The 23,133-nt window shown below is 34.5% G+C and overlaps 1 protein-coding gene across 1 annotated transcript; it reads left to right on the top strand.

Moving 5' to 3' along the window:
* Positions 1 to 98: 98 nt before the first annotated feature.
* On the top strand, positions 99 to 21,547 carry Zmynd10 (zinc finger MYND-type containing 10). The gene is made up of 10 exons (XM_069819972.1): positions 99 to 629; positions 1,497 to 1,605; positions 2,659 to 2,772; positions 3,502 to 3,773; positions 5,992 to 6,116; positions 9,339 to 9,490; positions 10,871 to 11,008; positions 13,192 to 13,304; positions 18,039 to 18,161; positions 21,053 to 21,547. The coding sequence occupies exons 1-10, from the start codon at positions 529 to 531 to the stop codon at positions 21,138 to 21,140; spliced, it is 1,335 nt and encodes a 444-aa protein (XP_069676073.1). The 5' UTR covers positions 99 to 528; the 3' UTR covers positions 21,141 to 21,547.
* The last annotated feature ends 1,586 nt before the right edge of the window (positions 21,548 to 23,133 follow it).

The following is a 23,133-nucleotide window of genomic DNA, read 5'->3' as shown; positions in this document are numbered from 1 at the left end:
AATTATATTTATATTTTTAAGTTCTTTCTGCATTTACTTTAAGTTCGTCATACATATTTATAAATGTACATTAAAAGAAGAGAGAAATTCATTTGGGAGATGTTCAATTTACACTAGCGCTCCGAGCGACAAATTATCAGAACTGCTTCCATCTTTGACAGTGTTCCTTTGAAATTGACTTCTTTCATTGTACATTTTTGTTTGCCATAATCAGTGGTTACAAACGTTTAAATTGTTTGGTGTACTGCACAGTACCTGCATTGGCATTGTTGTGTAAATCATTTAAACATACTTGACTTGTTAGAATAATCATAATCTTCTCTTCATTGAGCTTTGTCGTAATCTGGCAAAATACTAAAACACAGTGGAAATTGCAAAAACTGAAAACCAAAATGTACCACAAATCACGCGTAAAATTAAAAAAAGAAAAACATACAAACACACAAAATAATTGTTTACAAATGGCTGCCGCCAATTTTCGAAATCTCTAAGGGATATTCTAAGTTGCATCAGCTATACTATTACAATATGACAGAAACAATAATTAAAGACGTCCTAACGGTAGAAGAGATTGCATTTTATGTGAAAACTATTGAACCTTCTGACATTGTTGAACTTGGGTCTTCAAGGTACGATAATTTGCAACATGTAGGCCTATAGTACCAGTATTTATCGGTTTCATTCTTTTAGCTAAATTTAAAATGAAACAACAGCGGGCAACATAACTACCAGTTGTTTACATGCTTTTATTATTATTATTATTATTATTATTATTATTATTATTATTATTATTATTATTATTATTATTATTATTATTATTATGAAACACTTCCCCTGAACAGGGATTGCCTATAAGACAAAGTATACCATTTACGAAACAAAATTTTGAATAGTACATATTACATGGATAATTTGTTAGATATAAAACTAATGCAAGAAAGAGAAAAAAAAATACAGTGCAATGTCTTATCTGAGATGATTTCTTAACAATGCAATCGAACCTTAACATTTAACTCTATGGATGTTTACAAATGCAATTAAATCACTATAAAAATGAGTCTGCACTGATAAGTTTACATCATTTCAGAAACAAATTCCTCTGAGGAATCAGTAATAATATCTAGTCCGAGATAATCCCAAAATAAGAATGGTTCAAATAAACAGAAACACGGAGATAGAGTTCTTTCATCAAAATTAATCTTGTTACAGAAATATTGTTATAATTTTTTATTCAGGCCTAAATTAATTTTGTTACATTTTCTATCTTGATACTTTTTTTTTGTTACTGGTACAATGCACATTACCAATGTCGGGAAGCTATTTAAGAAGAGGATTTCATCTGACATTTTTTAGAATATTAGCAAACTTAAACGAAGTCATCTCTGATAGATCTCATGATTCATAATTCTGTAAACTCCCTACCAAAAAACACGTGTATCGGTACTGTATTCATATTTACTTATTTATTGAACTTAATTATTGATTTATATTTACAGCTGGTTTGAATCACATGAACGGCTCCAGAAACTGCATCAACAAGCCATTCTTGAAGCCCGGGAACTTCGGGAAGAAAATGTTAAGGACACGATTATATTATACAACAAAGTATGGATGCGTTTTAATCTAAAAAAGAAATGTCCACTTTACTAGTTATTTTTACACTACCTTCATCATACCTATCAATAAAATAAATGTTGAAATGCCGTATCTTACAAGTTTTCTGTTACAATAGGGAGTACTCACACTAAAGTAGAGAACTGATTTCCAAACATATTTATTTATTTTGCTAATAATTGTAACATAAAATATAATATACACAGATAAAATTTTAACTCATCCCTGAAAGAGTAGAACTCGTGCTCAAGGGCGGATTCCTGAATTTAAATTAAGACGTATATAATATAATTTGTTTTATATCTACTACACAATAAGAATATATAAATTTAAAATTTACAATTTTTAATTATTTATAAAATCCACACATAACTTTTCAAATTCAATACTACAGTATAACTATTAGAATTGACAAGATTGGGATATTTAAATATAAATTTGTTATATATTCTAAGTCTAAATTACTACTATGATTAAATACTGTAGCAGTGTTGTATTTTGGTTCAAACAATGTTAAAGAATTCATACCTTTTTTTCTATAAGTATGAGAATACAATTAAAAGTTATTTCGATTTTTATGTAGGTATGAATTTTATTAATACAATATAATAAATTTGTATTATTTTAAGAACCTTAAAATCTAAAAACAAGTTTTGAGATGGAAAATCAGTAAGTTTATGAAGACATACTTCAATTTTTTTTTCTGTAATAAATAAAGTGGATTAAAATGGATTTTAAATAAGCTACTCCATCCTATAATTCCATACATAATTACCGATTGAAATAACGTTAAGTATATTGTGCATAATAAACTTATTGACAAATAATTCCTCAATAAAACAAGATATATTATTTTACGTAAGTTATTACAATGGTAATTAATGTGTTGATTCCATTTTAAATTATTGTCGAAAATTATGCCTAAATATTTAACTTTCGGACATTTACATTGTATTGTAGCCCTATTAGCTTTTTCAGCATTAAACCCACCATTAAGAGCAGCTTATTTCAATCTATTGTTATATGTGGCGTACTTCATTTCAGATACCTGTTCTCCTTCATGAAGCCGTATGTATTTCTGTGTGGAAGGAAAAAGTTTTGCCTCTACTTGTGAAAACTGTATCAGAGCCTGAGAGTGTATTCATTCCTTACATGGTTGTAAGTATGTTACATATTTTGTATCAGGCTATCAGAATTCGGTACGGTGTAGTTCTTTTGTAAATAAACTTGCACATTAAATTCTAAGTAACTACACATATTTAATATTATCTTAAAGTGAGTAAAGATACTCTATTCTGTTTGCATTTTTTGGGTAATATCTCGATTTTATAATTGTTTTCAAAAAATTCTTTTTAGTCTGTTGGTGAGTTTTTTTAACATAAATTGGCATGAAATTGTTTTTTAATAAATGAATTTATTTATATTTTGTTATATTTAATTCCCGATTTACCACGAAAATCGTCTGTAGCTGCATTTAGATTGGCAACAGGCCATGATTGTTTGGCCAAACACCTGCATAGAATTGGAATATATCAGTCCCCTAACTGCCCATTGTGCAACTCAAACCAAGAAATGGATTCGGAACACCTCAAAATCTGTGCTTCAGTGGCTGGCCATGGGTGTTCCGAATCCATTTCTTGGTTTGAGTTGCACAATGGGCAGTTAGGGGACTGATATAAAACCTTTAAAATTAAAATATTTTAATTGGTAAGCATTAAGGTTTGCTTCTTGAATAAGGAAGATATCTATATTATTATCTGAGAGTATATTGGCTAGTTCAGTCTTCTTGGCTGATGTTATACCGCCAGCATTCCATTGTATATATACCGGTATATATATACAATGATGTATTTGCAATGTATATGTTGTTATGAATATATGTTCCAGCTTTTCCATGAAGCCACTGCTATTGAATTTCTTCAGACACTACTTTACCATTCCGACAGCTGTGAAGCACTGGGCGAAAATGCAATTGAATTAATAGATTATTGTGCATCGGCAATCACTAGAATTATTGCAGAAGGCAAACAGGAAGTATCTAAAAGCTCTGAAACTTTGTCTGGCTTTGAGGATTTGGAACATAAGCAAAGAACAATTACCTTTAATATTGGTATGAAATGTATTTCAGTAATTGGATGTATGACTCAGAATATTGACAGGTAAGTAAAACAAATTTGTAGTAGTGAAAAGTACTTGTAAATAGCAAAATACTACAGCTACAATTGTAGCTGTTTCATAAAGCTAATAACCATACAATTATAAACATGGGTTTAAAAAAAAAATGTTTATTGTCCTGTATAAGAACACTTGAAAACTGATTTCACTTGTCAATCAATCACTGTGACGCACCAAACCTCAGAAGGTTTTGGCCTCAATCACAGTTTCCCTCCAAGCTCCTCTATCTTCCGCCATGGTCCTATTTCCTTCTATTCATTCCAGTGGAATTTGGATCTTTCCAAAGGCCTCCTTCCATCTGGTAGTAACTTCTATCAGGGATTGTTCTTCTTAACCAGCCCAGTCTTCTGTACTTTTAACTAGTGCCACAACACCTGGTTCCAGGTACAAGCTTCTTAATTCCCTTACTTACTTATAAATGGCTTTTAAGGAACCCGGAGGTTCATTGCCGCCCTCACATAAGCCTGCCATCGATCCCTATCCTGAGCAAGATTAATCCACTCTCTATCATCGTATCCCACCTCCCTCAAATCCATTTTAATATTATCCTCCCATCTACGTCTCGGCTTCCCCAAAGGTCTATTTCCCTCCGGTCTCCCAACTAACACTCCATACGAATTTCTGGATTCGCCCATACGTGCTACATGCACTGCCCATTTCAAACGTCTCGATTTAATGTTCTTAATTATGTCAGGTGAAGAATACAATGCGTGCAGTTCTGTGTTGTGTAACTTTCTCTATTCTCCTGTAACTTCATCCCTCTTAGCACTAAATATTTCGGAATATGTATGGTAAGACTTTTCTGTGTACCTCAACGTACCTCGTTTACATGTTTCGACCTATTTATGGGTCATCTTCAGAACTGGTCGTTGTTGGTCTTGGCGCCACTTGTTCTGTTTCCTGTGAGGGTGTGTTCCTGTGGTATAGTGTAGAGCCAAAGAGTGTGTGTGTTTTGAAGTTGAGTTGTGTGTTGAGAATTTCGTTGGGGTGTGTTTTCGTGTGTCTGTATATTTCATATTGTTCTAGTGTGTTTAGTTTCTGGCTCTTTGGTTGGATGTGCAGTATTTCCATGTCTGTGTTGATGTCTCTGTAGGTGTGGTTAGCATTTGTGATGTGTTCTACATATGTGGAGATGTTTTGTAATTTTGTTATGGCAGTGATGTGTTCTTTGTAACGTGTTTGAAACGATCTGCCTGTCTGTCCTATGTAGAAGTTTTGCAGGTGTTACATTTGAGTTTGTTAAGCCTGTGTGGTTGTATTTGTTTGTGTTGTTTGTGTGTTGAGATGTTTTTGTAGAGTGTTGTTTGTTCTGTATGAGATGTTGTAATTTCATTTCTTGAACGAGGTTGCAATTTTGTGTGTTTTTTTGTTTTCGTATGTTAGTGTGATGTATTTTTTATGTTCTTGTGTTTGTGTTGTATTCTTATGTTTTTTGTGATTATGTTTTGTCTTACGTATTATGTTGTTTATTATGTTAGGGTTGTATCTGTTTTCTTGTGCTATGTATTTGATTGTGTTTAGCTCTTCGTTGTAATTTTGTTGGTTCATGTTGGTTCGAAACATGTAAATGCGGTACGGTACGTTGAAATTTAACACAGGAAAGTCTTACCATACATATTCCGAAGTGATACAGTGTTAAAAGTTGTGTAACCAAGATGTACTAAATATTTTCCTAAGAACTTCTTAATTCCCTATTCTTCCTAATTCGGCACTGTCCATTTTCTTGAATGGGGCCAAAAATCTTTCTCAATATTTTGTTTTCAAAAATTATTATGTAATTTGATAGGAACTAAACAAACTTAAGGCTCAAACTGATTTGCTAGAAAATAAAAATCAGGAAATTAAACATTTTATTCAGTTTCGATTAAATTCAATATTGGAATCCTCTAAGAATCAATGAACAAAATTATCGTGTCAATTCGTTTTCCAGAATGAACTAGGCTAGCTTAAAATAGAACAAAACCACTGTATTCTAAATAAGAATCGTTATCTATTCATTTGTTCCAGACATAGATAGATTCTTGAATGAAAACTTAGAATAAAGTTTAAAATATAGATTAGATTGAATTATCTTAAATTCATGAAGGAGAATACGAAAACTGCTTGTGGGCGAGGTCAAGAAGCTATGTTTGTGTTGTAAAGAATACCTATACTTAAGACATCCAAAGTTGAAAACAATAACGTCTGATATTATTTTAACAGCCTTCCATTGAGTGCAACTTCACGCATGTTTTCTACTCATGACATCCCTATTCTTCTGGCGAACATAATTGAGTTACAACCATGGATTAAGAAAGATTCTTCTGGCAAAACTTTAAAATATGATGGTGAGTACGCAATTAGAGGCATAATATTACAACCTGTGCATGAGTATAGTCAAATGTTATCTAGAAGGCGGATCTGTGTGCGGTTAGAGAACGAAACAGGTTAGATGTGACACGATGCAAGCAGTAGCAACACAGCCCATGCATACTCAACGCACACAGATCCGCCCTCTAACAATAACTAATCACCCTCCTCTTACCTACCTCTGACTAGGGATGCCAACTTTCTGTTAGCCAATTCCTGGACATACTTAAAATTTTACAAATAATTGATTAAATGGCGATCTTACTCGTGTTAATTATGTAAGCATGTGCACCTTACAGCTGTTTCGGTGCTATTCGACACCATCCTCAGAGCCTACTAGATCTTGGCGCTATCTGAACTTCGCTGCCTGTTGTGTGGGTGCGTTCGTGCGATGAAGAGTTGTGTCAAATAGTGTGTGTGTTCTGAAATTGATCTGTGTGTTGAGAATTTTATTAGGGTGTGTTTTAGTGTGTTTGTATATTTCATATTGTTCTAGTGTGTTGAGTTTTTGGTTTTTGGGTTGTATGTGTAGGATTTCCATGTCTGTATTTATGTTGTTGTATGTGTGGTTAGCATTAGTTATGTGTTCGGCATATGCAGATGTATTGTGTCCTCTGGTTATTGCTTTAATGTGTTCTTTGTATCGAGTTTGGAATGATCTGCCTGTCTGTCCAATGTAGAAACTGTCGCAACTATTGCATGTGAGTTTGTATACGCCTGTGTGGTTGTATTTATTTGTTTGTGTTGTTTGTGTGTTGAGATGTCTTTGTAGTGTGTTTTCTGTTCTGTATGCTATGTTGTATTTCTGTTTTCTGAATAAGGATGCGATCTTGTGTGTGTTTTTGTTTTCGTATGTTAGTGTGATGTATTTCTTGTGTTCTTGTGTTTGTGTTGTGTTTTGTTTTGTGTGTTTTTGTGTTTCTTGAGTTTTTGTTTTGTCTTCCTTTTGATGTTGTCTATAATGTTTGGGTTGTAACCATTTTCTTGTGCTATGTATTTGATTGTGTTCACTTCTTCATTGTAGTGTTGTTGGCTCATGGGTATGTTGAGTAATCTGTGTACCATTGTCCTGAATGCAGCATGTTTGTGTTGTGTGGGGTGGTTAGATGTGTTGTGTATGTGTGTGGTGGTGGTGGTTGGTTTTCTGTATATTTTGAAGGTGTGTTTGTTGTCAACTTTTGTTATGGTGATGTCTAGGAAATTTACAGAACACACACACTATTTGACACAACTCTTCATCACACGAACGCACCCACACAACAGGCAGCGAAGTTGAGATAGCGCCAAGATCTAGTAGGCTCTGAGGATGGTGTCGAATAGCACCGAAACTGCTGTAAGCCGCACATGCTTACATAATTAACAAGAGTAAGTTCGCCATTTAATCAATTATTTATATTCAAGTGTTAAAAGTAGTGTATGAAAGATCCAACATAAAATTTTACATTTGGTCCCAAATGGGAATACTGATACGAAATAACCGTAGAAGTGTAGGCCTGTGTACTGATCATCAATTATAATATTTAATAGCCCCCATAACCACAACATAGCACAATGGAAATTTGAAACACTAGATAGACAGTATTAACTTTTTAATGAAAATCATTACTTCCTTCTCTTAAACCTTTATTTCTTTTCACGTTTTGTTGCAGAAATGATACTATGGTTGTCCTTAAGAAACTGGACAATTTCAGAACATGACCCTCCAAAATTAACTTTTACTTGCAACTCTGCCTTGATAAGGTTTTCAGACAGTTTGAGTCATCTGTCTAGATGTGACCGAGTAAACTGGAAATTCTTTCACAGAAGGCATTAGATACTGGAATTGGCATTACAAATTTTACAGATTTCAGTAATTCACAGGATATCTAAAGACTGTTCATAAAAAGCATTATATTCATACACATTTCTTAAGATACAGTGACCATCATATCATCCAGTCTATCTTGCTATCAAACAGGAGTGCGTTATATGGCAGTAAAAATTTTTAATAGCCTCCCTATCGATATAAAAAATGAAACTCAAAACATAAGATTATTTAGAGCCAAATTAAAGAAGTACCTAATTTCTCACGCCTTCTATTCTGTAGGTGAATTCATGACATTCAATAACGCTTCATGAAATTGATACTAAAACTATGTGTTGTACTAGTAGACTATATTGTAAATCTTTTCTATATATATTTCATCTAGACTGTGACTATAAATTAAGACTTTATAATAGTATTAAGTTTTTTGACTTGTTCCATATTCTAGCTGTAAAGCAATGTATGAATACCATGGAATATTAATAAATACAATACAATACAATCCAACTGAATATCCAGCTCGTCCAGATAGCATGAAATCTCAATTCCTGGACATTTCGACGTCCAAGGCAGGATCAAAATGTTGCCTGGACCAAAAGTCCTTTTTCTGGACTGCCCAGGTTTCACTACTCTACTGCTGACTCACCTGTCTACCCAGGGTTTCTGACTTTAGTGCAGTAGCAGAGTTTATCATTGGACTTCTAATTGTTATGTGTCCAAATTGAATTCCTTACAGATATTACTTTTTTAGTTTGGTTATTTAACGACGCTATATCAATTGCTGGTTCCGCACCGTGGCATCGTGGTCTAAGACATCCCGCCTAGGACTCGCGGTACAGAATGCGTGCTGGTTCGAGTCCTCATGGGGGAAGAAATTTTCTCATGAAATTTTGGCCAATGTATAGGACTGGTGCCCACCAAGCATCGTGATGCACTTGGGGAGCTACGATAGGTAGCGAAATCCGGTTGCGAATGCCAGCTATAACATCTGGGGGATCATCGTCCTAACCACACGATACCTCCATTCTGGTTGGATGATCGTCCACCTCTGCTTCGGCATGTGGGTTGATCGGCCTAGGCCCTTCACGGGCTGTGGCGCCACGGATTATTATTATTATATCAATTGCTAGGTTATTTAGCATCGATGGGATTGGTGATAGCGAGATGAGGCCTAGAATTCGCTATAGATTACCTGATATTCGCTTTACAGTTAGGGAAAACCTCAGAAAAAACCCACCCAGGTAATCAGCCCAAGCGGGGATCAAACTAGTGCCCGAGTGCAACTCTGGATTGGCAGGCAAGAGCCTTAACCGACTGAGCAATGCTACTGGCTCATACAATTATTTATACTTATACTTTACTTACAAGCAGCTAACACTTAAATGTTATGTTGTAGATTGTAACTGGGAAGAAATGAAGGGTGAAGCCAAGATGAAGGTAACTCGAACAGAAGCTAAGACATGGCTTGCTCTTAGACATCTGTTACTAGATCCTCGCCTACCTGCACACTATGACATCAATGAGTACCGCAAGAGTCAGCTTACGAAAGTAAGAATATTATAAGGCTTAATTATTCATGTTATGCTTGACGTAAATAAAGAAGAGTGAGATACAATTTTTCGATGTATGAACAATTTATGAAAGTAGCAAGGTCTGATCTTTTTTTTTTTTTTCTGCATTACCACACATTTCCATACCAACTTTCTTTTTGAGTGAAAGAGAAAGAGACCCCCAGGCAATACCTCCAGAGGAAAATGGAAGTTACATAAAGTCAATACAAACCGTTGAACTACTAATGTATCACATTCTAAGAGGGTATCACATTTTCCCCACAGGCACAAGATGTATTTTATATGTTATGTTTACAACAATTGCTATGATTATGCCATAATATTTGTAAAAGAATGCTCACTTACGACATCCCTTACTTAATTATACAGATGGATAGTCTTCCGTTTTTAGGAAGTCTCTTTTTGTTGTTGTTTAACGACGCTTTATCAACTACTCGGTTATTTAGCATCAATGGGTTTGGTGATAGCGAGATGAGGCCGAGGATTTGCCATAGATTACCTGACGTTCTCTTTACGATTGTGGAAAACCTCGGAAAAAACCCAACTAGGTAATCAACCCAAGTGGGAATCGAACCCATGCCTGAGCACAACTCTGGATCGACAGGCAAGTGCTTCAGCCGACTGAGCTATGTTGGTGACTTTTAGGAATTTAATTCCTGAACCGACTGTTACAAAAAAATCAGCATAGAATGAATACAACACTATAAAATAAATGATATAATTATAATATATACCTATTTTTTTCGATGCCTTTTGAATCAACCTCATATTTTTATTTATAAAACCTGAAATGAATGATGTAATTACTAACATCTCCAAATATGATAAGTGAAAAACTTCCTGGCCCTTGCTAGTCTGGTAGTAGGGGAAATTCCAAAACTGAGTTCCAACTGTGGTAAGTCAGAACTGATTACTCCCCAGGATTAGATTACAGGCAAACATTATGACTAATAGAGTTGAAGTTTGATATGAGCGAAAAATACTCGATAAGTTTTGCTTGAAATCTTTTCATTCAGGAACAGTGTTCTTATACTAGCCTTAAGTCTATTACATGTGATACCCAGTTTTATTTCTTTATTTATAAAGGAAGATGTAAACCCAGTAACCTTGCACATAACAGCAAGCACGTTAACCTCTAGACTAAGAATGTAAAAAAAAAAGAACTTCTTGTATGTGTCAGACAATGTTGCCAATTGCACCAATATTTGATCCTTCCATCTTCTGCACAGTATTGTAAATATGTCTAAAACAAGAAGTTAAAGCTCATGTAGATTTAAATTCCAGCGTTGTTTTGGAGAGAATCTGGCAATCACAATTGTTTATTTCTGATCTAAGAATTGTAACTTTGTTTTTGTAGCTTCAATGCTTCTTGCAAGAGAGTATTCTGGATCAACTGCCACCACTTGTAGAGCTGAAATACTGGCTGGCGAAACTGGCTGTAGCCAATTTTCCTCCTGCATCAAAGCAACCATTAATTCTGGAAGTCACACCGCAGGTAACTGTTTGGTTGGTTTATTTCCAGTGTCTTAAAGCACTGAATTGTATTTGAAAAGTGAAGACACAGGAAATATAAACACAAAGATGGTAGTACACGTTCAATGTTACACGATATGAACATTGATGTCGCCACTGTCGTACACGCGACATTGTATGCGATTACGGAATATTGAGAGGACCAGAGCATCGTGGAGGGAGATGATGCACTCTGCTAGTTCGTGGAATCAACACCGGTCAATTTACAACGGATGTGTAGTATACAATTTTAATGAGATTGTTATAAATTTTTCATATGAAGGGTTTACAATTTCTAACCATTTGGAATGAATATGGTTCATACCTTGTTGATTCGTGACACAAGTGTGGAATCAGTATCTGTTTCAAATGCATTAGACCACACAATGTGTTCAACATGCGAAAAAAAGGAAGTGGCTCCTGGTGAGAGTTTCGGCATGAACAGGATGAACTGTGTCTTACCCTTCAAACAAATGCAGTAATATAAGAATAGCTTCCTATTAATGTGACTTTTAAGTTATGTTGCATGCTAAGACATTATTTGAATTAATTCTATTCTATTTTGAAGCTAGTTTTTCTAAAAATTATAGAATCTCTTGAAATTATCGTCACCAATCTTCCTGTATTCACTCATGTTAGTTGAATACTGTCACCTCCTTTAGGGCCGCTACAAGCACTCCCCAAATCCACAAACAATTAGGGAAAACACGGGAACTTTACTGGAAGCAAGTAAAGAGATAGGTTTGGAAGTAAATCCCGAAAAGACAAAGTATATGATTATGTCTCGTGACGAGAATATTGTACGAAATGGAAATATAAAAATTGGAGATTTATCTTTTGAAGAGGTAGAAAAGTTCAAATATCTGGGAGCAACAGTAACAAATATAAATGATACTCGGGAGGAAATTAAACATAGAATAAATATGGGAAATGCCTGTTATTATTCAGTTGAGAAGCTTTTATCGTCCAGTCTGCTGTCGAAAAATCTGAAAGTTAGAATTTATAAAACAGTTATATTACCGGTTGTTCTTTATGGTTGTGAAACGTGGACTCTCACTTTGAGAGAGGAACATAGGTTAAGGATGTTTGAGAATAAGGTGCTTAGGAAAATATTTGGGGCTAAGAGGGATGAAGTTACAGGAGAATGGAGAAAGTTACACAACGCAGAACTGCACGCATTGTATTCTTCACCTGACATAATTAGGAACATTAAATCCAGACGTTTGAGATGGGCAGGGCATGTAGCACGTATGGGCGAATCCAGAAATGCATATAGAGTGTTAGTTGGGAGGCTGGAGGGAAAAAGACCTTTAGGGAGGCCGAGACGCAGATGGGAACATAATATTAAAATGGATTTGAGGGAGGTGGGATATGATGATAGAGACTGGATTAATCTTGCTCAGGATAGGGACCAATGGCGGGCTTATGTGAGGGCGGCAATGAACCTCCGGGTTCCTTAAAAGCCAGTAAGTAAGTACAGGCACTCCTCAAAATGCAGACGCTCTTCCACCAATATATAACATTGACCTCTCTGTACTGCAGAAATGAATAGCAGGCATGTAAAAAGGACAGAACATTTTAGTCTTAAAAGACTAAGCAATTCAGTAAGATGTACGTAATAAAATATATTCGACAGTATAAATAGGGTATTTATAAGTTCGTTTTTAAGAAAATTCAGTGAGAGGAAGGACTGTCATCCCTAGATTGATAGTGTAGCAGCTTAGGGAGGAAAGCCTCGTTCATTGCCCCCTACAAAAGTTATACCCATTTGTCTAAACTTTTTCTCCTTAACATTGGACAAATGAGTCGCCTATAATCAAACTGCACTTTCTCCTCATTATGAAATATGGCATTAAGACGTGTTTCAGTGCAGACTTATGCAGGGAGTGTGATAAACTGCTCGCTTGGAGTCAAACTACAATTTACCTGCCTTAACTGTAGTATTAAAATCACCATTTGGAGTCTAATTTCACTAGTTTTTAGTCTTTTCTAGCAAATCAGTTTTTTGGATAAAGTGCAGTTTGATTCTAAGTGATTCAAATTTCCTTTTCGTGTTTCACTTATGAGCTAGATTATGTATTTTCATATTATGTTCTAAAATTATACAACATAATTTAAGAACTGGATATGTCTTTGCAATAGAGTTATTTTTCTGTTTTGTATCAGATTAGGCAGATTTTAATTCAACGGAATTCCAAACGATGGAAGAAGATAGCAAAGAAACAAGCTGAAGTAATGTTCAACAAAAGTGAGGACCACATCATGGGCATTATCAAGAGGTAAATATAGACCACCTTCATTTTAAAACTTCCCAATTTAACTATTTATTTCAATTAAATTTAATTTAAACAAAAACACGTGAATTTAGATATTGAGGCGACAGTTCAAAACCAGTATTAATTGCATTTTAGGTACCCCCTTTTAAATTTCAAAGTGCCATCTACTGGGGAGATTGTTCATCAAGAATAGAGTGGGCAAGTTCAGATTTGGCATTCTGATAAGCTTAACAGAACGAAAGTTTAATTCTTTTTCATGGGATGCTGCACAAGCCAACCTCTGAGTATGCAGGCAATTAACATGGTGCTTAACTTTTATTACAGTAGTTTTGAAAACTCCTCTTTATACAGGATGATTCACGAGGATTTACCGTCCTTTACAGAGCTTATTTCTGAAGACATTCTGGGCAAAAAATGTCATATAAACAAGAGTCCTATTCTCAATATTTACGAGTTACGTTTCGTTATTGGAACACATTGCTGTGAACGCGTGATCTTGGTCAGCGTGCAGTCAACAGCCAGCGCGATGTCGTTCACAAGCGTGCAGCCAAGTGTACGGCAACATTTTTAAAAATGTGTTGTAAACTCTCCAAGACTGTAAATTAGGATGCAAAATTGAACTGCAAATAATTAAGTCGGTGAAAGTGGTGTGATTTGTAATAATTGTTGTGATAAGTGCGTAAGAATAATGTAATTTTCTAAATAATTGATTAAATTGATAATTGATTCAACATGTAATTTTCTAGTTAAAAATAGAAAAAGATGTCTGTACGAAGCAACTAAGGAGTTCACAGCACATTTTTAGCTTCGTAATACTTGCCAATTAAAGAAATGATACTTCTGAATGGTTCATTCTCTATTTGTATTATTCTTTTACCTTGAAACTGAAGAAAAAAAACGTTTTTTACAAACAACTTTATATTAGTGTAACTTTGAAAATATTCAGAATAGGAACTATGTTTGTATGACATTTTTTGCTCAAATGTCTTCAGAAATAAGCTCCTTAGAGGACGGTAAATCCTGTGAAACATCCTGTATAAAGAAAGAAATTTCATTGTAACGGACATATAGTTCAAAAGTGATAACCTTACATTGGAATTATACTTATTGCATTAATCTTACTTCAATTTTATTAAGTTACCTTTTTTTTTCTTACATTTGGAAGAAATGGCGATTAAACTTTCATTGTGATGTATATATTACCATTAAAACTCGAAATCCGTCAAAATCAGTTTCAACTAGTACAAAATAGTTTTAAAAAATGTAGATAGAAAGCGAGTTTTCGTAAGATCTAGAGTCAGTGACAAGTTAGTTTCGGTTTGTTTAGGCTTTTACCAACTAGTTTCGACAGATTTTGGGTTTAAATGGTAATTATATACAGAAGAACTGGTATTAGTTTCAGTGTCTTAAAACCTTTGTGATTACAGGAATGGTACAGTTTTTAATTGTTTTTTAATATCATTTTCTTGACCACTTTGGTGCTTATAAGCCAGGGGGTCTGGGTTCAAATATTACTCCTTCCTGAATTTGCTTGTGTTGTGCAAGCCCATGGTCCAGGCAACACATGGGTTTTATGTGAGCATTCTGGTTCCCATGTAACTTTCCAACAATTCTCTATCATCCATTTCGAGTATAACATGGACTCATTGCCTGTGGTGCACTCTGGATAGTCTCTAACGAACTAAATGGTCTAACCTTCTCGACACTAGCGACATCTATGAGTTGGAGCTAATAACAAGGGCCCTGCGATAGGACAAAAAGAATTGTGTAATATAAAACATGTACATATTATACACAGGTTGTTTCATATGTCATACTCATAGTGTCTCGTTTTGTTTCATGTCTTCTAACTTCTAATGTAACAAGTAGCTTACATTTAAAATAATGAGTATAGAATATGTGGTCTTCAGTTGTCTTTAAGCTTGTGCTTCTGCCACACTGCAGTATTGTTTTCTGATCTGTAATGCAATGAACTTGCAGTCTTAATTTTGACTTGTCCACTGTTATAACATTTCTTCACGAAAAGGGAAGCATATGATCAAGGCATTTAAGATATATGCAATATAGATCGATGAATTTTGCACTTTTCTTTCATTGTAATTTGTCAAACTGTATATTGTTAGTAAATTTGATCAAATACCAGAAGAACTTGATCAAATTTACTAACAATATACAGTTTGACAAATTACAATGAAAGAAAAGTGCAAAATTCATCCATCTATATTGCCTATAAAGAAACCCTTAGAACAATATAAAGTAATTGTATGAACATAGTTTAAGTTAAACCAATGCATGTAGTATTACTCCACAGTAATGGAGCATGCAGACTGTAAAATATATATATATATATATGCATTGACTCTTGGAGTAAAAATTTACAATTTCCCCTCATTTTAATCCAGAATTCACTTACTACTTTCTTATAGTAGGGGATTATTCCATGGTCTGGAATTTAGGTTAAGTTTAGATTTAAGACCTCTCCTGGCACCACATTATCATAATCATCCTATCACATCATCGGGGTAATGTAACTCCGCCTTCCAGGTGCCTCAACCTCAGAAGTGGGTTACAATTAAGCCACAGCCAGGAGAGAAGACCAGAAATGTCGAAAAGACAACCTGGTGACATTGGATAAAAAAAAAAAAGTATTATACCAATATATACAGTATTACTAATGTCATTAATTGCAAGGGGTTGTTCTTTGAGATATTTCAAACAAAAAAAGTTTAATACAATTTTGCTCATTTTTGCTTCCTTTCGGAGATAAAAATTGTTTTATATAAATATTTCATAGCATGTTTTGAATTAGCAATGTGCTCAGTCAGTTTAAGATAGTCGTGTATTATAACAAATTATTTCAAGGATTTTAGTTTTGTCCCTTAAATGTGCAGAAATTTGATCCAAACAAATGTAAATTTTTGTCCTGCAAAGGAATTTTACAATGTTACATTTGTTCAGATCAAATTTCTGCACATTTAAAGGACAAAATCAAAATTCTCTCAATCATTTACTATCATAATACACTGCTCTCTTAAACCGACTGCTCTCTTAAACCGACTGAGCATATTGGGAATTAAGACAATAGTTTTCCCATAATATGCTATAAAATGTTTCACGTAAAACAATTTTTATCTCGAAAAGAAAGCAAAAAGAGGAAAACTGTATTAAACTTTTTTGTTTGAAATATCTCAAAGAATAAAGCCCTGAAATTAATGACAATACTTACGGTTCATTCTATTTAAAATAAAGAAAATTGTGAAATGCATAGGTAATAAATTACAAAAATTAAAATCTTTAACAGTAATGTGAAATCAGTCTTATTATATGGCTGTGAGACATGGAAAACAAGTAAAATTATACAAAATAAACTGCAAACATTTGTTAATAGATGTCTACGAAGAATTTTAAAAATTAAATGGCCAGATATAATCACAAACTCAGAACTATGGAGGATAACAAATCAGAAAGAAATCACAATAGAAATCGAAAGACGAAAGTGGAATTGGATAGGGCACACAATCAGGAAAGAAGATGGAGCAGTAGAAAGAATGGCTTTGGATTGGAACCCCCAGGATAGTAGAACAAAAAATACATGGAAGAGAACAGTTTTGGAGGAAATTGCTAGGGAGGGGAAAACATGGAGGGAAGTGAAGAAGTTGGCTACAAATAGGGTCCGATGGAGGCACTTTGTGAATGTCCTATGCTCCTCATGAGGAGATACAGGAGTTTGATTGATAGGTAATAAATAAATAAAAAAAATAATTATAAAAGTTAAAGTACTCATTAAACATTATGAAAGAGAATACAAAATATAATTTAAAAAGCGTTCCCTGTTTGGAATTTTGGCTCTTCTAGAATACATCTCAAAACACCGTTAAAAACCACAGATTCTTCTTCACAATGGATAGATAATTTTCTGTACCTTGTACCTCGGTAACTATTTCTACACTGTCAGAAATTACTCGCATAGCTCTCTTGTTTCCATTTTTAATCATCACAGGTTAAAGATGGAACAAAGAATAGTACATTATGCAACGAGCCTATAATGGTAGTAATTAAGACGCGAGTATGTTTGTTTATGAAACGAGTGCAAGCAAGTTTCATAATTTTCATACGAGCGTCTTAATTACCATTATAGGCAAGTTTCATACGACTTTTTATGCTCGACCATATTTCTAACTTGAAATTATTCATAAGTATTCATGTTATGGTTATCTAAGTGAGGAGCGGAACTGACCTTCTAAATTGTGAGATGTGCGCAGACGCGAAAGTATTGATTTTTTCCGAGGAACGAATGTCATTGACCTTGATATAATCTAGAGAATAACATGAACATTAATCTTGATATAACATTGAAATTGATTTAGAATTGAAAAACGAGATGACAAATTGAATTTATTTGAATATTATTTACAATTAACGCTAATTATTATAGTAACAGAACATAACCTTCTGCGACAGTATTGGATTTCCAGCCTCCGTGACATTTCGCTAATTGTCTTTCGATTGCATATCCGAGAATAATCGATACCTGCGCTTTTATAATGCTTCAATGGTGATTTCTGATTGACTGAACTACTAAACTATAATGAATAGGTGTACTTAAATGAGGTGCATTAAAGGGCTACTACCAGGCGTATAATTACTACGTTTCGGCATGGTCGAGCATAAAGCATTTTTCATTTCCATAAATCAATCAAACTGCACTATAATACAATGCTATTCCTCTGTCTGCAGTTTGAATGAAGCATATAATCTGGATACGCTGGAGGCTTTGGCTGTAGGACCGCCAACCTGTACTGCTTGTGGAGAGCACGCAGCAAAGAAGTGTTCACGATGCAAAGCACCTTACTGTGGAAGGTACAGCTTCATAAATGTGTAGTCAGATCAATGCTCGGAAGCATCTAAGTGTTTTACTGTTACCAAGCTATGGTACATATTTTTACAGCTTTGGCAGATATTTAAATTTCACTTTTCATGTAAAACATAAAGTGCTGATGACTTGCATCATGAAATATTACTGAAAAATTACCAATCTTGTACCTTTCAGGCACAATGTTTGTGTTTCAGTACGCGTCAATAGCACATACACAATCATATTTTTATAGAATTTTAATATAGCTTTTCTCTCTTCTGAATACTGATATACAGTAGCATGCAAATTAATCCGAACACGACATATTTTTACATTTTCTGTCATTGTTGGCCTCACAGCTGCTCATACCGGTTTAATTGACATCTGTAGTACGTGTAATTCCATTGTTGAAGGTCTGTCATTATTTTTTTTACAATATGTGACTTTTACCTGTCGTTTTGTACTTACAAGCATTTCAGTTGTGTTGAAGACTTAATACTGCAATCCTGTGTACATTCTGTCGTCTTCACAAATGGATACAACTCCACGAAAACGGTCTAAAATTATAACATTAGCAGAGCATTCTTCTATGACACAGAGGCAAATTGCTACAGAATGTCACATCGGTTTGGCTACTGTTAATTCGATCATAAAACGATACAGGGAGACTGGATCCATCACACCCCAGAAAAAAGGAAACTGTGGCCGGAAAAGGAAGACTTCACCTGCAGAGATCGTTTGATTGTCAGGAAAAGTAAATTAAATTCTAGACTAACTGCTGTCGACTTAACCCGCGAGTTAATGGCTACCACTGGGGTGAATATTCACGTCACAACAGTGCGGCGTAGGCTTTTGGAAGCTGGACGAAGGGCTCGTAACCCTATTAAGAAGCAACTGCTAACCCCTGTTATGTGCAAAAAACGCTTAATGTGGGCAAAATTACATCAACGCTGGACAGTGAATGACTGAAAGAATGTACTTTTTTCCGATGAGTCTCATTTCGAGGTCCACGGCCACCGTGTTTCTTACGTACGGAAAGGATCCGAAAAAGTAACAGCAGCTCATCTCCAACAAGCACCCAAATACCCCCCTAAAGTAATGTTTTGGGGTTGTTTTACACATGAAGGGCCTGGAGCATTAATACCTATCAAGGGAATGATGAATTGTGATAAATATATTCACTTATTGGAAACCAGAATCGTACCCCAGCTGCAAAAATCATTTCCGGATGGCAGAGGTGTGTTCCACCAAGACCTGGCACCATGCCATACGTCTCGAAAAACTACAGAATTCTTCAACAAGAAGAATATTCAGGTACTCCCCTGGCCAGGCAACTCACCCGACATCAACCCCATTGAGAACTTGTGGTCAATTTGCAAAAGAAGAATGCAAAAAATGAATTGTTCTACAAAGGAGAAGATGATTTCTGCCCTCATTGGTGTATGGTTTCGCGATGAAGAAAAAAGGAAATATTTGTGGGAAATTAGTGGAATCCATGACAAATCGTCTCAGAGCTGTTATTAGGAACAAGGGAGGCCACATAGATTACTGAGGTATGTCTTAGATACTTTTGCATAAGTAATTACGTTGTTCAGATTAATTTGCACGCTACTGTAGTCTTATTTAGACTATTATTCCCATCATCCCTACAATTCTAGATCTTTTTTTCCTTCTAAAAGTCAGCAAGTATTCAGGAAGTAACGGTAGTGTATTTGTTTGTGAGAGCCCAGAATTTAGAATTGCATATCAGCACAACAGACAAAACACATCTGTATCTGTTTATGACCTTGTACTAACCGAACATCAAGGTATAAAATATTTCTATAATCATGTAGTTTAGTCAAACATACTTGTAAAACTTGTAGCATTTTATCATTTCTTAACTAACTGTACATGTAACTTCATTACTATACAATTACACTAGAATAGTAATATACGTTACAAGAGCGGTATGTTGACATTATCATGGTCGAGGAAATTAAAAAGCTCAACTACATTTCGCTTTTTCAATCTTTTCCTCGAACATGAAAACAAACATACCGCTTGTGTATCGTACATTATTTTGTGCGAAGATCGTTTATTACATACTTGAAAGACGAATTTCTAATTAGTTGCAATGAAATCTCCATCTTGGTTTTTGTTTAATGACGGCAACTTCGGAAAACCAAAATATCTTCCTTCAACATTGTTGCTATAAAATGTTTTCTGTATTTACTATACTCCAGCAGGCCGTGATATACGTCTGTCTTTTTTTCCCCCAGTCTATAAATGCGAACTTAAAACAAACGGTAAGGTTATGTAATGATTTATTTTTCATTTTAATATTTTAACAATATTATTTATATAAGATATTGCAGTAATAACATCGGCATCTGGAATCTTGTTGATTTTTTCACGGCTTCCTTAATGTTACTTGTATCAGGAATGCAATAAGTTTCGTGGAGTAGTAGACTTTACTTAATTTTTGCAAATATTTAAAAACAATAATTAACATTGCAATTTAGGTGAAATTGCAGTGGTAAGTTTCCAATTTATAATTATTACTATGTTAAACGTCTCTAAAAATAATATGTTAAAAGCCTAAAGCAGTAAAATGAATGTTGCGCTTAAGCGGTAAGAAGAGGGAAATTGTTATGTGTGTTACGTTGGGAATACTGAATGTGGTATTTCACACCGCGTATTGGTTCTGTGCGGAAAACAAGCAAATACGCACAATCTCGCACAAAATCTTTTATCACCAATCTGAAATATGACAACTGTTTAATTAACTGAATTGATTTACGAAAGACTTGCAATTCTTCACGTCTCACAGCATTTCAATGATGGAGAAAAGTTGCTTCATCAATGTTCCTCAGCAAATTCAAATAAAAGTGCTAATCTTCCTTTTCTTTTTCAGGGAATGTCAAGTTAAGGACTGGCCAAACCATAAAACATCCTGTGATTTTGTTGCATCTTCCAACAAACAAAGCACAGCAAATGTCTGAGTCCAGTGGTAAAATTTAGTAAAAAAAAAATTATGTATATTACTTCCTAATCAATTTCTGTAACAAGAATTTATTTGTACCTCAAACTGATTTATGAAAGGACACAGTCTTTAGTTAAACTATAAGATGTAGCTGTTGTGATTGTGGTGTTGGCTCTTTCAGTTCGTCCAATTATTTTTTCTTGACAAACACACTTCAAAGTGAAGAAAAGAAATAACATTAGTAACATTAATTCAAGTAGATGTACAAAGAAATTTTTTTTTTCAATGTATTAGAATATTTTAAATAAATTTGAACAGTGAACATAATCAACCAACTCACAGTGCTTTGCAAATCATAATTGAGAAAGAAGACTAGAGCACCAGCTGACATATCTACCTGTTGTACTTAATAAAAGCAATAATCAATGCGCTATATACATATACATTTTTGACATGTCTCCAACAGACATTCACTTGCGATTCATAGAAACAGAAATCTCCTTTGAATGTGGAGTGCAATCTTAGATTGCCACTTGTCTATATGGAGCTATTCCATCTCAAATCAATCGAAATATAGAGAAAATTGACCTTACAATTTCTAAATACAATGAAACTTTTTTTGTATGAAGAGAACTGTGATACAATGCTTTGTGCAAAGTTTGAGGCATCAGAACTTCATAGTGTTTAAATTAAAAATATTTAAATTTATCGTATTTTCATAAAATTAGCAACTTTAAACTGTTGTGGCTCCGAAACCCTTTCACACAATGATCAAAATCATGGTTTATTTTGATGCTGAGAAATTAAAGTTTATATTGACATATAAACAGATTTTCTTACTATTTATGGAATGGAGAAATTTAGATTTTTCCTCATTAAGATGCCTTTGCCTAGGAAAAAATATTTTAGAACTATATAGTTAGATTCCGCATTGAAAGTACAAATAAACACATATTTTTTTACTGATGGCACGTTGATAAGGAAGTATTGAAAATATCAAATAAAGAAAATAAATAGTACGCGCGTGAACTAACCAGCTGTGAGACGGGAGCTAGCCGAGACAAGCAAGGCAGGAGACAAACACGTGATGTTTCGTCTAGTAGCGCATGGCTGGGCTAGCTTTATCACAAGTCTTCATAAAAACAGGAGTAAAATGACGCCCAACGCTCGCTTATCTTCAGCTCTCGGCCAGTGCATGCGGTACTGCGCCGTTCAAGTCTAGGCGTGTGAAAATAATCTATTTAATACCCTCGAAACTTATTGCCGAGCCACTAACCAAATAATGCCGAATCCCCCTTAATAACGCAAGGTTTTTTCTCAATATTTTTTTAATTTTTACGAATGGCCAAAAAGCCTAAAAGCAAGTAAAATCAGATTATCGTCTCTCTATGTACAATAAAAATAAGGATTACTTCTTAACATAACCTACCAAATGTCAGCTTCAAAATGAGCTCCCGTTCAACGTTCTGCAGTAAATGGTTCCAGAGGCTTGTTTTTATAAAATACGCTAAATTTGTCACTCGATAATACGAAAACCGTTTGACTTTCGATAGTATATTTTTGAAAATGCACTACCCTCAGCACCTTGTATAAGTAGGGAAAAAATTAAAGTATAAAAAAAATGCGAGGTTTTTTACTGATTGATTTCACATGGAATAGCCCTTATGTAGTTTTCTTAGCATATACATACATCAATAATTACAAAAGTTGTGATGGTCCACTTACAAGCTAATGAATATTGCTGTGAATAAAGACATTGTAATCTAAGAACATTCGAGTAATCGTGGAGAATGTAGCAATGTTCTAAACCTATTAGAGAATTTTCCTTCTAGGTTATTTCATTTCACTCACCATTTTAAAAATATATGTATAAAATTCTTCATCCAGACCGACTGTGCTGTGCCGAAGATGCTGAACAGCATAGATCTGCCCCAAATATTTAAAGCAATACTGCTGATGTTCCAATAGTTGCAAACATGTGTGAATATGGAGAATCGAAGAGTCAAAATTGC

This window comes from Periplaneta americana, chromosome 3 (genome assembly GCF_040183065.1).
Source record: "Periplaneta americana isolate PAMFEO1 chromosome 3, P.americana_PAMFEO1_priV1, whole genome shotgun sequence".
NCBI classification, from domain to species: domain Eukaryota; kingdom Metazoa; phylum Arthropoda; class Insecta; order Blattodea; family Blattidae; genus Periplaneta; species Periplaneta americana.
Note: the sequence above shows the minus strand (reverse complement) of the source record. Positions and strands in the feature narration are given on the sequence as shown.